The sequence below is a fragment of the Electrophorus electricus genome, chromosome 7, assembly GCF_013358815.1.
Source record: "Electrophorus electricus isolate fEleEle1 chromosome 7, fEleEle1.pri, whole genome shotgun sequence".
Classification (NCBI taxonomy): Eukaryota; Metazoa; Chordata; class Actinopteri; order Gymnotiformes; family Gymnotidae; genus Electrophorus; species Electrophorus electricus.
Window position 1 is genome coordinate 19,919,765 of NC_049541.1, and position 12,730 is coordinate 19,932,494.

The 12,730-nt window shown below is 45.3% G+C and overlaps 1 protein-coding gene across 2 annotated transcripts in view; it reads left to right on the forward strand.

The window, feature by feature from the left end:
- wnt5b (wingless-type MMTV integration site family, member 5b) overlaps positions 1 to 11,811 on the forward strand; it is a 63,348-nt gene extending 51,537 nt beyond the window's left edge. Inside the window, exons 2-5 of one of the 2 annotated variants that reach the window (XM_027021622.2) lie at positions 2,998 to 3,149; positions 3,806 to 4,053; positions 5,172 to 5,464; positions 9,746 to 11,811. In XM_027021622.2, coding sequence (XP_026877423.2) covers positions 3,037 to 3,149; positions 3,806 to 4,053; positions 5,172 to 5,464; positions 9,746 to 10,204 — 1,113 coding nt within the window. In that variant the 5' untranslated portion in view covers positions 2,998 to 3,036 and the 3' untranslated portion in view covers positions 10,205 to 11,811. Of the gene's footprint in view, positions 1 to 2,945; positions 3,150 to 3,805; positions 4,054 to 5,171; positions 5,465 to 9,745 lie in introns of those variants that run through there. The other variant, XM_027021621.2, reaches the window with a different exon arrangement.
- Positions 11,812 to 12,730: the final 919 nt, after the last annotated feature.

Genomic DNA, 12,730 nt, shown 5'->3' on the forward strand with positions numbered 1-12,730 from the left:
TTGTTTGGATTTGCATTCAGTCTTTGTCAGACTTATATACACCTGATCATGACACTTATATGAGCTTCTTGGACATCGCATTCGATAACCATAGGCTTTAATATGGAGTTATACATCCCCCCGTATTAGTAAAGACTTTCCTTTCCCCAAGATTTTGTTTGGAGGCCGGGGGGCATTTGTGATACTGATCACTGATGTTGGACAAGAAGGTCTGGCTTGCAATCAGCGTTTCACTTACTTCCAGAGGTGTTTTTCTGGAACTGTAAAGGAGCCTAGACTGTTCTCACAAAGTTGCAGCAAAGCAAACAAACAAAACAAAACAAACACACACACACACACACACACACAAAAAAAAACTATTTAAAATGAGTTTGTATCCTATAGCATTAAGTTTACTCTTCACTGGGACTAAGGAGTCTGGTCAAAACTCTGTGAAACGACCCCAGGCTCATTACTTCTCCTCCAGAAAACGTTCCTGCTGGCACCGTGCACTCTGGGTGCCATTGTACTGGCATGTGCCAAACCGAGATTTGTCCGTCAGGCTGCTAGCGAGTGCAGCGTGCTTCATCACTCCAGAGAGCAGAGCCGGAGCCGGTGTTACCCCGACACTCCATTTCAATATTAGCGCTTGCAGTCGACAGGGACAAATCTAGAAGGGCAGAAATTCCGCAGACAGACCTGTGGCGCAGGTGTCATCATGTGACAGCTCCGTGTTTAAAGTCACTGAGCTCTTCCGTGCATCCATTCCTCTGCCAAAGTTTGTCTATGAAGACTGCATATGAGCTGGAGTTTTATATACCTGTTAGCAATGGGTGTGACTGAAACACCTGGACTTAGTAATAAGCAGGAATGCTCACATACTTTTACCACATATTATATGTAGCAGTACGGCAGCATGTGCGATTCCTGGGAATCGAACCCACAACCTTAGTGCCGTTAGCAGCTTGCTCGGTCTGTTTTAACAGCCCGTAGTTGATACTATGTGATACATTACTGTGGCATGCTTGTTTAGTAACGTTTTCTAGGAACTTTTAATATTCACAGAATGTTAATTTACAGAAGCACACCTTTAAGCTTTTTTACTTTAAATAGGTTATATAAGCCTGCATTTGTTAGTTGAATTCTAATGCTTCTTAATCATGTTTTGGATTCAGTACCAATCTGTACTTAAAATGCGCAACTGGTTTTTATTAGGCTAGTAAATCCGTGAGAGTGGACTGAAATTGTACAACTGCAGTTGCTAATTGTAGCCATACGGGGGCGTTGTACGTATTATTGCAACGGAGTCGAACGTTTTTTAACTCATACTTACATTTTTTTCTTACAAAACGTCTAGAGTAAAACAAAAGTCTACAGTCCTTACGGTAAAGCTATAGTTTAAAGTTTCACATACCACTAATGCATTGTTTCCTCTTTTTGTGTACATCTCCACTGTGACGCCGCTAGCCGTCATGTTTAATGAGATGAATATGTCTGTATTCCTGCTTTTTTTATACCAGGTTCTTCAGAGTTTACCTCGCGCGCCGAGCCCTCGGGTGGGTGGGTGGGGGGTTGGGGGGTGGGTGTCGGTCGTTGGGCGTGTGGATCACAGCAGATGAAAGACTCTGGAGAGACCGCTTTATCATGCACAGACTGCTCGGAAATCGAGTGGCGTCTCTCACACCAATTCCGACGGACCCTCGGACTGCACTCCAAAGACAAGCTTGGGGTGGGTGGCTGGGTCGCCTAAGATAAACCCCTCTCGAGGCATGTGTTGATTGACGCTATAAATCAGGTCGGAGTTGCATTCAGTGCAGTTGCATAACAACTCACGATAGGACGCCGTGCGCACAGGTTTTTGGGCTTTTTTCCTTTCTACACTGACCATCGGATAAAAGATTCGTACACCATAAATGTGGGAAATGTTAGATAAACTAATATTTTCGTGTCAAATACATGCTGTGGTCAAATAAAGATATTTTCTTTCCATTGTCTACCGAAATATCTTAAACGCATAAAGGCCGTCGCCGTGGTGTTCAGGAGACATTTATAACGGCAGCAGGAGTGGAACTGTCAAATGTAGGGACATTTTTACTTCTTTATTCAAATTGGGATTTTGTTTTTTCCCTTGTTCGGGTTTACTACCAAAAAGCACAGAACCAAAGTAAAAAGGGATTTTACGCATGTGAACTTCGATGGAAATTACTTTTTCCAAATCGTTAACTCCTTTATATTTTCTTTCTCTCTCTCTCTATCTATCTCTCTCTCTCTCACACACACACACACACACACACACAAACGCACGTCAGTAGATTCTAAACACCACACAAACGCACGTCAGTAGATTCTAAACACCAAAATATCTAAACCTAAGTCCAAGTTTTCTTAAGGTTCCGTCAGTATACTATTTTTATTTGTGTTTCTTACACCGCAGGCCCTTACACCCCGTGTCAAGCCCTTTCCCCTGTGCTGCCCCCTTGTGTTGATCTCGGAGAACTTCATTTGCCCCCTGTTCTCTATGGTCCACTATTTCAGTTCTACCCCACACCTCAGCCCCTCCCTCTGTCTATTGTATCCCCGTAAAGTATGGGGCGAGGAGTAGAGCCGAAGTGAGGGAGAGTGGAGGGAGAGAGCGATAGGATCAGATGAGTTTATGTATAAATTGTCAGGAGTCGGCAGAGAGGCGATTTGGAATAATCACCATATTGTGGCGTTTTATCTTTTTGATCGTCCGAGTTTTAACATATCCAAGTTTTGCACTTAATTGTTCTGTCAGTCCACGTGAATGAACACAGATTTTAGAGCTCTGTTTTTGTTTGTATCAGACGTCACACTGTTTCAGCTGCTGGCGGTTAAGACTTCGTGCGTCTGAACTATTTTGCGCACAGTAGCTTCCACCGGAGTTGCACTGAAACGCGGCGATGCTAAGCGCGCCACTCTCACGGGGCGTTTGTTCCTTATAGTCCCTGTGGATCTCGTACTGAGTGGATTAGTATCATTTCCTATATGTCCCCCCAGAGGACCGCTCTCACACTGCCATTTGCTGGACGTAAAGGGATGGATGCAAGAACGACCCGGGGACCGAGCACCTACACCGGCGTGCACTTAATACTGGTAGTCTCGCTCTTCTGCTGCAACTCCCAGCTACTGGTGGATGCCAATTCATGGTGGTAAGATCTGCATATATGCTTGGTCATATATCTGTATTATATCTCATGCGATATTTCATTTAGTTATTAATGTAAGTTAAATATATCAGTTTATTGTAGACTACGCATGCGCCTTGTTTTTGTCTGGGAGTTAATATATATATATATTTTTATTATGACATCATGGTTGCGAATGAACCTCACGTGGCGTAAGAGGTCGAGCGAACTGAGAACAAATGTGGAGGCTCTGTCACAATATTTACCCTACAGCCCAAATGGTCGACCTGTTTGTTAAAAAAGGCGACACTCAGAAAACGTCTTGACATTGTGTGCTGTCTTTATCAAAACTTGCATTCAGTTGCGGCCAGAAAAAAAAAAGAAAAAAAAGAATATAATTCCTCACACTCGGTCTGGTGAAGAACTGAAATGATATTTGTTACTCTTGCAATTAAGCGACCAATACAGTTAGAACTATATATAAAAAGTCGTCCCGACACTTCATGACAATTCAGGTGACCAAATAAGATGTCTTTAAGTCAGGTGTGACGGTCTATAACCTATCCATACCTATCTATAAGGTCCCTTTTAGGGAGTTGATAGATGTTCTCGTTGAGTCTTCTGTCTTGCGCGGCCTTGGTTACAATGCCTTCACACACTCCTGATGTTTCAATGCCCAGGTCACTGGCAATGAACCCCTTCCAGAGACCGGAGATGTACATCATAGGAGCCCAGCCTCTGTGCAGCCAGCTGACGGGACTGTCCCAGGGCCAGCGGAAGCTCTGTCAGCTCTACCAGGACCATATGGTCTACATTGGAGAAGGGGCGAAAACGGGCATCAAGGAGTGCCAGTACCAGTTCCGACAGAGACGGTGGAACTGCAGCACCGTGGATAACACGTCCGTCTTCGGCCGCGTCATGCAAATCGGTACGTTGAGTCACGTTAACCAAACCGATGCTGTATCAAAATACAATTTAGACTCATGTGATGACGGCCATTTTAGCGACCTTCTACATTTCCAACCATTTTTTAATAATAATTTTAAAAAATAATTTAATCGATTATGATATGTATGATTGTGTGGATACAAAGGACCAACTTCCCTTACAACGGCAATTGAGTGTTAGTTCCGCTAAGCAGTGAAATGAGGTGTAAGAGACCACTCGCCTGTTGACGCGCAAGGTAGCCCCCTCCCCGCTCCGAACAGCACGGGAGTTATTTGCAGTCAGTCGCGAGGTTTATATTGAGGTGCTACTCGAGCCATTGTCCAGCGTCGCTTTTGAAATGCAATTATATGATGACACGGAGTCGAAAGATCCGGGTTTCTATTTGAAGTCTCGAACCAAAGGCCAATAAAATGTCTCTCGCGTCGTGCAGACGCGTCAGAGGAATGTGGGCGCACAGCCGTTTTACGAGACCACTGGTTTCTTGGGTATGGAGTTTGTGAGCGTCCTTAGTTTGGACCGAGTCCCTGGACGCACCAAAGCGCAGTGGCTTTGGCGGGCTTGCTGCGAACAGCGCTAATTGTGGAGACACCAGTCAATGAAGAACACTCAGTTCTGAAATACAGTACGGATTTGCACGTGGTGTTGAGAAATCGGCATTTCAGATGTCTGAAATGATTTAAAAAAAAAACAAAAACCGTTAGGTAACATATGCATGGCAGATGTAAAAATATGCGAGCGCGAATGCATGCAAACCTCACGCCTTTGTGGTGGGAAACCCTTGCGAAACGTGTCGTTGTTTTCGCGCCTCACGTGAAGTCTGCCAAGACCGTCTCATATCGTTAACGGCCCGATAGCAGAATCTGAGTTTACTTCCAACATTTTTGTAACGTTCGGACAGCTACTGTTGAGTTTACTTAATTGTTAAAAATGCATTCTATCTGTCTGTCTGTCTATGATGAATTGTGCATACTCATAGTGCTGTCTTGGTAACCTCCCATGGTGACAGGTTCCTACATCCTGGGACTTTGCATGTCTTGTGGCTCAGTGCCAGTCCGTGCGTTTATGATGAATGTGTGCACGTATTTCTGTGACCCTCAGGCAGCAGAGAAACTGCGTTCACCTACGGCATCAGTGCTGCGGGCGTGGTCCACGCCGTGAGCCGGGCGTGCCGAGAGGGCGAGCTGTCCACGTGCGGCTGCAGCCGGGCAGCTCGTCCCCGGGACCTGCCCCGGGACTGGCTGTGGGGCGGTTGCGGAGACAACGTCAACTACGGCTACCGCTTCGCCAGGGAGTTTGTAGACGCGAGAGAGCGGGAGAAGAACTACCCACGAGGCTCAATAGAGCATGCGCGCATGCTTATGAACCTGCAGAACAATGAAGCTGGCCGAATGGTGAGTGGCTGAACACACACGCCGCGTGCACACGCGCACACACACACACTTGAGGGGAATACAAGAACTACAGTGCACGGGTAAGACATCAGTGCTAGCACTTCTTGAGAAGCAACAGTTAAATCAAGTTGCAACAAAGATAAAATACCACTGAGATGTAATATATACAAGAGGAAGATTATTGAGTGCCAGCTGATATACACAAGTCCTTGAAAAAAGTGTGATAATAGTGTATGAGGAGACGAGCACTGAGTGGCAGAGGTAGTTTGAGCATCAGCCGGTGGTATTATTGCAGAGTGGGAGGTGGTGAGGGATTTTGCAGGTTGGATACACCAGGGCGACTTCTTCTACCACTGGAAAATCATGTGTGAAAATGGCCTGGATGATGTTAGCTCTGGACTATGTTAGAATAAATAAAAAATGGCAGCCTTTATTGGACCAGGCGGAAGTGCCAAACACATACTGTAGCTCTTACCAGAAATCTAATCACAATTTTTGATGCAATTATTATCCTCTTTATGTTGTGGTGGTTTTATATGGGCACATGATGTGCACGGGACTGACCCAGAAACCAGAGTGGCATCTAAGCACAGCCAGGCTGGTTCGGTATAGGTTTTGGGTGAGACTGAAGTGGACTGAGTCTCCTGTAGCTCAGGACATGCACACACCACCAAGCACTGCTCCCACTCTCTCTGGAATGCCTGTTACTCGTGATGTGTGTGTGTGTGTGTGTGTGTGTATGTGTGTGTGTGTGTGTGTGTCTGTGTGAGAGTGAATAACAGCCTAATAGTCTGAGACGGAGGGAAAGATAATTTACTGGAAGGGACCAAATGGCCCTGGACCAGGCTAATGCCCTTGGAGTCTGGTCGGGGTCACGGGGTCAGTCCACATTCCTTTACGGGTCCACAGCCAAGCTCTGGACTTGTCCAACTGCGACCATGCAACTTTCTAGATTAGCATCTCCCTCTTCCCTTTCATTTGAACCCTCTCTCCACACACACCTTGCTTTCCACACACACACACAGATCTGATCTTTGAGATCTGTTGGTGGTTTTTTTTTGTTTTGTTTTTTTTACTTTTTCCAGTTGTCATGCAGGACACAGACGTTTAGACCTGACACTGATAGTGGTGAGTGGCGAGCCCTTTGTTTGAATTAGACCCTGCTTGTTCAACCTCTGATTCCCGTGAGCTGATGCATGTTAAAGGAAGGGAAGTCCTGAATCCTTATGTGTGTGTGTGTGTGTGTGTGTGTGTGTGTGTGTATTTGTGTGGGTGCCTAGCCAGAGACGTCTATGGGCCCTTTGATGCTGTCAGGTGGGTGTGAAGTGAGTTGGTGGCTTATCGTCTTCCTGAGTTATGCTGCAGATTGTCAGCGGCTCCTGCCACAGCTTGCTTGCCCCGGGCGGAGTGAGCTGTGCCTTGTCCTCTGCTCACCAGCAGGCAGCGCACCAACCCCCCCCCCCCCCCCCCACCTCGGTCCCCCTGACAGTCCCCAGAGTGCTTTTTTCACGACGACCCCATAAAATGTCCATTTGCCTGCCAGGGTGGGTGCACCCGCTGCTCTGTGCCTGTTTGTCCTTGGCCAGACAAGTTTGTTTAAAGTGTTTACAGAGGGGAAGGCCTCTCTTCAGGCTCAGGGCAGTCCTGAGTGGCCCGACTGAGGGGGGGTGTAACTCAGGGAAGCTCACGAATGCCAGGCGACTCCTATCGGCCATCCTTTTCTTCTCCTGAAGAGTTATCGGTGGCCGAGCTGATGGAGAGAAGTGTTCATTGTTGCTTTTCCATGTCCTTTTTCCTCTGTGTTCATCTTCAATCTCAGTGGAAGAGGGTCACCTTGGGGCCGGCGTGGAGAGGGCGTGTCGTGGTGCCGTTTCATGTCTCTGTTGCCCTGGGCAACTCCTCCGCTCTTCCCAGCGGGGTTTTTTGTGTGTGTATATGTGGGCGTGTGTGTGTGTGTGCGCGGTTCGCTTGCAGATTTGTCTTGCGTGGAAAGGCTTAGTTGTGGCCTGCTTTTGTGTAGGTGACAGAAGCGTATCATAGCAGGAATGGATGTATTCCCCAAACACACACCCACACACACGCTTCAAGGCTTACAGCCTCAGGGGCTGGTGGGCATGACTGTGGGGACGGATGGGGTGTGTGGATGGTGCGCAGTTACGGCTCCGTGGGTCACAAAAGCCCCCGGCAAAGGCCTTTACCACTGCCACACAAGTCAAGTGAAGCAGAGCAGTTTGACACTGACACAAAATATACAGGCATTCACACACACACACACACACACACACACACACACACACACACACACACATACACTGAGCAAATATCCTTTTATATTCTTGTACACACATGCTTGAATGCCATCTAACAAAATAATGAAGTAATGTTCAGTATGAAGTGAATAACAGGCTGTTACACCAGGGAAGAGCCACTATGTTGAATCATATTACCTTGTTTAGCTGTTGTGCCTGGAATCAATATTACAGCAAACCAGTACACCAGTATATTCCTAATATATATGGGTATGTTACCAAACATTTATAATGGCTGTATAATGAGTTTTAAAAAATATTTTGAGTGCATTTTGAATTGTCTTTGTCAAATCGTGCATTTAGAAGTAAAAGTAATGGTGAGATTTGTAGCTTTGGTCGTAGAGGAGGTTGGGTTAGTTTGATCTGGGCTGCACTTTCTCGGGCTTCTCTTATCTACGTACCTTTATGGTCATTTGTTTACCCCTGCCAGACCCACCCTCGCTGGCCCCAGCCCTGCCTGAACACGTTCCATTGTATCAAAGCCTGAGACCGTATCCTTCCCTCACCCGGCTGAACCTGACTGTCTGTCACAGCATGAGAGAGAGAGAGAGACAGACAGGGAGGTTAGGGGGGAAGAGAGAGAGAGACAGACAGACAGCCAGGGAGGTTAGGGGGGAAGAGAGAGAGAGAGAGAGACAGACAGACAGGGAGGGGTAGGGGGGAAGAGAGAGAGAGAGAGAGACAGGGAGGGTAGGAGGAAGAGAGAGAGAGACAGGGAGGGTAGGGGAGGGTAGAGAGAGAGAGAAGAGAGAGACAAATGAGGAAAAAGAGAGAGACTGAACTGAGAAGAATAAATTATTATATTCACACAGTTTTGGTTAGAATCAGTGTGCGTGCGTGCGTGCCCGTCCTCATCTGTGACAGGACAGGTGGGTCAACTGGTATGTAGCTTAGAATGCTTGACAGAGAATGTACTACAGTCTCTTTATGCAAATAGGTAAGAGGGAGGGGGTATCAGCAGCTGGTAGGGTGGGGTGGGGAGGTTAACACCTCCACAAAGATGCAAAAACGCCTCTTAAACCACTGTCTCGCAAAAGGTGTTAAAGGGAGGTGCAAGGCCATCCCAGTGGCCCCAGTGGAAAAAGAGCCTGTAAATGATTGAAGGCAGAGAGGGGGGAGTGTGACACAGAGAGAAAGTTCTTTGATATTTCTGTGTTTAGGACACAACCTGGTCACAAAGAGAGAGTTAAAAGTGACATCCCAGACTAATTATACAATTATAACCTTAAAGGATTTGCATGGAATAGTTTGTTCTCTTTGTGTGTGTGTGTGTGTGTTGAAACAAGCTTTTTTTGTGGGAAACAGGTGAGCATTTTGCTCAACAGGTGTGCATTTGGTTGACTGAATGTTTTATCGAACTGGTTTTCAGCTGTGAGCAGTACTTTCTGTCTTGTTAGCCTATTCCACACCAGCCTTTTTATTCAGGTCTTTGATTTGTTGGCTGTTTATTAAAAAATAAAATATGAAAGGCAGATATATCTGAACCATTAGCTCAGTTTATCGTCCATTAAATGCCTATTGATTCAGCTGGAGTTTCCGTCAGTACTGTCAGCAGGAAGTCTGCTTTCAGGGTGCACAGTGTGTTCTTGAACAGAATGATTATTCATCCCATTGTTCTAGCAGGGCTCCCACTGCCACGCTCTGTTTGTCAAGAGACTGTAAACTCCAAAGGTCTTTGGAATCTCTTCAAAACTGCGCTCCACCTCAAATCTATGTGCTGAGCCATTTTGTCCTCTAGAGGGCAGTGTCATTTCACGATAGCAAATGTAATGCCTCTCACTTGGGTACGGTAGAGATCAAAAGTAGTAACTGTCTTCCTATCCATTTTTCTAAAATTCATATTGCTTATTGGACCTTTTTATATCTTATGTTACTAAGATTTTTTTTGCAATTGTCAAACAGATCCTGTATAAGAGCTGTATGCTAATGTTATTGAGCAGTCTGAGCATGTGTGTTTTTGGTGTCTGTGCAGGCGGTGTACAACCTGGCCAACGTGGCGTGTAAGTGCCACGGTGTTTCGGGCTCCTGCAGCCTGAAGACGTGCTGGCTGCAGCTGGCCGACTTCCGGCGCGTGGGCGAGTTCCTCAAGGAAAAGTACGATAGCGCGGCGGCCATGCGCATGAACCGGCGCGGCAAGCTGGAGCAGGTGAACAACCGCTTCAACCCGCCCACGACCGATGACCTGGTGTACATCGACCCCAGCCCGGACTACTGCCTGCGCAACGAGACCACGGGCTCGCTGGGCACGCATGGACGCCTGTGCAACAAGACCTCAGAGGGCATGGACGGCTGCGAGCTCATGTGCTGCGGACGCGGCTACGATCAGTTCAAGACCTACAAGCACGAGCGCTGCCACTGCAAGTTCCACTGGTGCTGCTACGTCAAGTGCAAGCGCTGCACCTCGCTGGTCGACCAGTTCGTCTGCAAGTAGCAGTTCCCGGCTACACGCCGAGCGCCGGCCTGTGCGGCCCAGGGGACAAACTGAGCAGTCAGCAGGCGGGGGGGAGTGGTCGGGACTTTCCTGGACTCCGAGAAGAAGAAAAAAAAAAGACTGGACGAAATATCATAAAACGGTGATTAAAAATATATAAATATATATATAAATAAATTTGAAGTATATAATTAATAATAAATGTGTGGTGGATGGTAATTTAATGACGCACACAAAAAAAGTCAAGCCACGAGCCGAAGATTAGAAGATTTAGTGTTGTGTTTTTTGCTTGTCCCTTTCCCTCTTGCTGGCGTCTCGGCCGATTTGATGAGCGGCGTGATGCGGAGCTCTGCTCTCTGCGATTCTCTCTCCAGAAACAGGAGAGGAGCGCTCAGCCTTATCGCGTTAACACTGCAGGAAGCCCCACCTGCTCGCCTCCCTGACGTTTGCTCCACCTCTCCTGTAGCAGAGCTCTTAAAATCCTTGCAACGCTCAGTGATCTCATGTGAGCGTGGGGAATGTTGGAACTGTGGACGCGCGGTGACATCATGTTGATCTGTCAAGGGTGCGTTGCTAAGCCTCTCATGGTCCCGAACGTCGAAACGCTGCCTGACTCTGTTTAATCTAACGCTGGCTCCCAGATTATTGGATTCGCTGAAAGCCCTTTGACTGAGAAATTTGTGCAAGAGAGCCACTGAGAGTTTAACAAATGAACTGCTTACATCAGAAGGAAATAATCCAGCCAGTAGACTTCCTTATTCGGGTGTATTATGGAAAGGTCAGAAGCATCTTAGGGAAACGTTGACCTTCTCGTATTTAAAATGACCACTAGGCTCGGGACTTGATGTAAACCAGCGCTTAGCTTGGCTCACTAGTATGCGTTTTAAGATGTCTGAGTCCTTCGGGGCCTTGCTGGCATCCGCCTGAGGACGTCTGTCTCGTCCTGGGGTTGATGTCCAATGACTGTCAAGCTGATTTTCACAACCACAATGGCTCAATACATGAGCTTCACAGTAATGGCTGTGAGTCTGGAGACTTTGAAGAGAGGAAACAAATAAAGCAACATTGTAAGGACTACAAAAAAAAAACCAAACTTAGTCAAATAATAGTGGTTGAGATTCTATTTTATTAATTTGCTTCTTATGTTATACATCATATGTATCTGAATATTATTTTTTGATACAGAGGCTTTTACTTTTTAGTTTTATTTTAGCAAAATGGATTATTGCTGATAACTTGTCCCATCGCCTGGCCGCTGAGAAAGATTTTTAAAAATTGGCCTTTGTCAATTCTATCAATGAACTGTGTAGATAATAGTCTATGCATACAAATTACACTTTGACATGATTACAGTGTCTATGAATTTACACGTTAATGTAAATTAGTTGTTGCCCTATGACCATATGCTTGTTGTGTACGTTTGTGTGTCATTCAAACCAGTGATATTAAAAATATTAATAGTGATTATTACTTATGTGCCATACTAAATCACTATAGCTTGCTATATTTTGTTCTAAAGACACAATTTCATTACTCAGTTTCATCTGTTTTGTGTCTCCTAAGACTGTCACAGGGCTTTTGGGTAAAATTAAATCATTGTAGCCTAATTAATGTTGATTATTGTACAAGTACACATTTATTTATGTTTTTATGGCTTTATACACATGAACCAAGAAATATTTGCACTCATGGATCGTCAGCATTCAGCCCCTGTCTAATCATAAATAGCTTATATTGCATTATATAAAAATATAATATATTCCCCTATTAAGTGCACTTTTTCCATATCCCCCCCCCCCCACAAAAATCATACTTGTTTACTTCTGCAGTAAACATATAGTAATGGTTTAAGTACTAGAACTCTACTATGAGAACAGAGTCCTATTTCTTTCTGATGAAAATCGAGAAATTGCTGGAGAGTATAGTGTAGGCCTTGGATAAAGAGTGCTTACGTGAAGAATTTCTACATTACTGACTGATTATTCTGTCTTAAAATGAATTTTCATAATTTCCAAAAGTTTTAGAAGGAGAATCTGCAGATACACCTGAGATAGGCAAAATAAATAAACAAAATAAAATACATTTAATTCATGACTGTTGAAATATGCCATGCATAAACATACTGGGGATCGCCACAGATTTGTAGATTGACACTATATGTCTACTACGGGAACAACAACAAAACCTCTTCACTCACACTCACCCTGCCCTTAAAGAACATGCACATCATACAGATTAAAGATTTAATCTAACTTAACTATTCATACTTTGGTCTTTGTTGGGTGGACCTAAATGGTTTCACAGGTGTTACCTTGTGAAACTGGGACATCTGAAGAACCTGGTGGATGTACAACAAGCTGATACTGCGTTTTTTGACTTTAGAGTTGACAAGCTCAAACATCCCTGATCTGCAAACTATATCTGAATCTGGACTGGGGAATTCCTCAAATTTTTAAAAAGGCATATCATGTAATAGTACTACTAATTATTCAAGGGAAGGTGTTTATGGTTTCCTATGACCAAGTA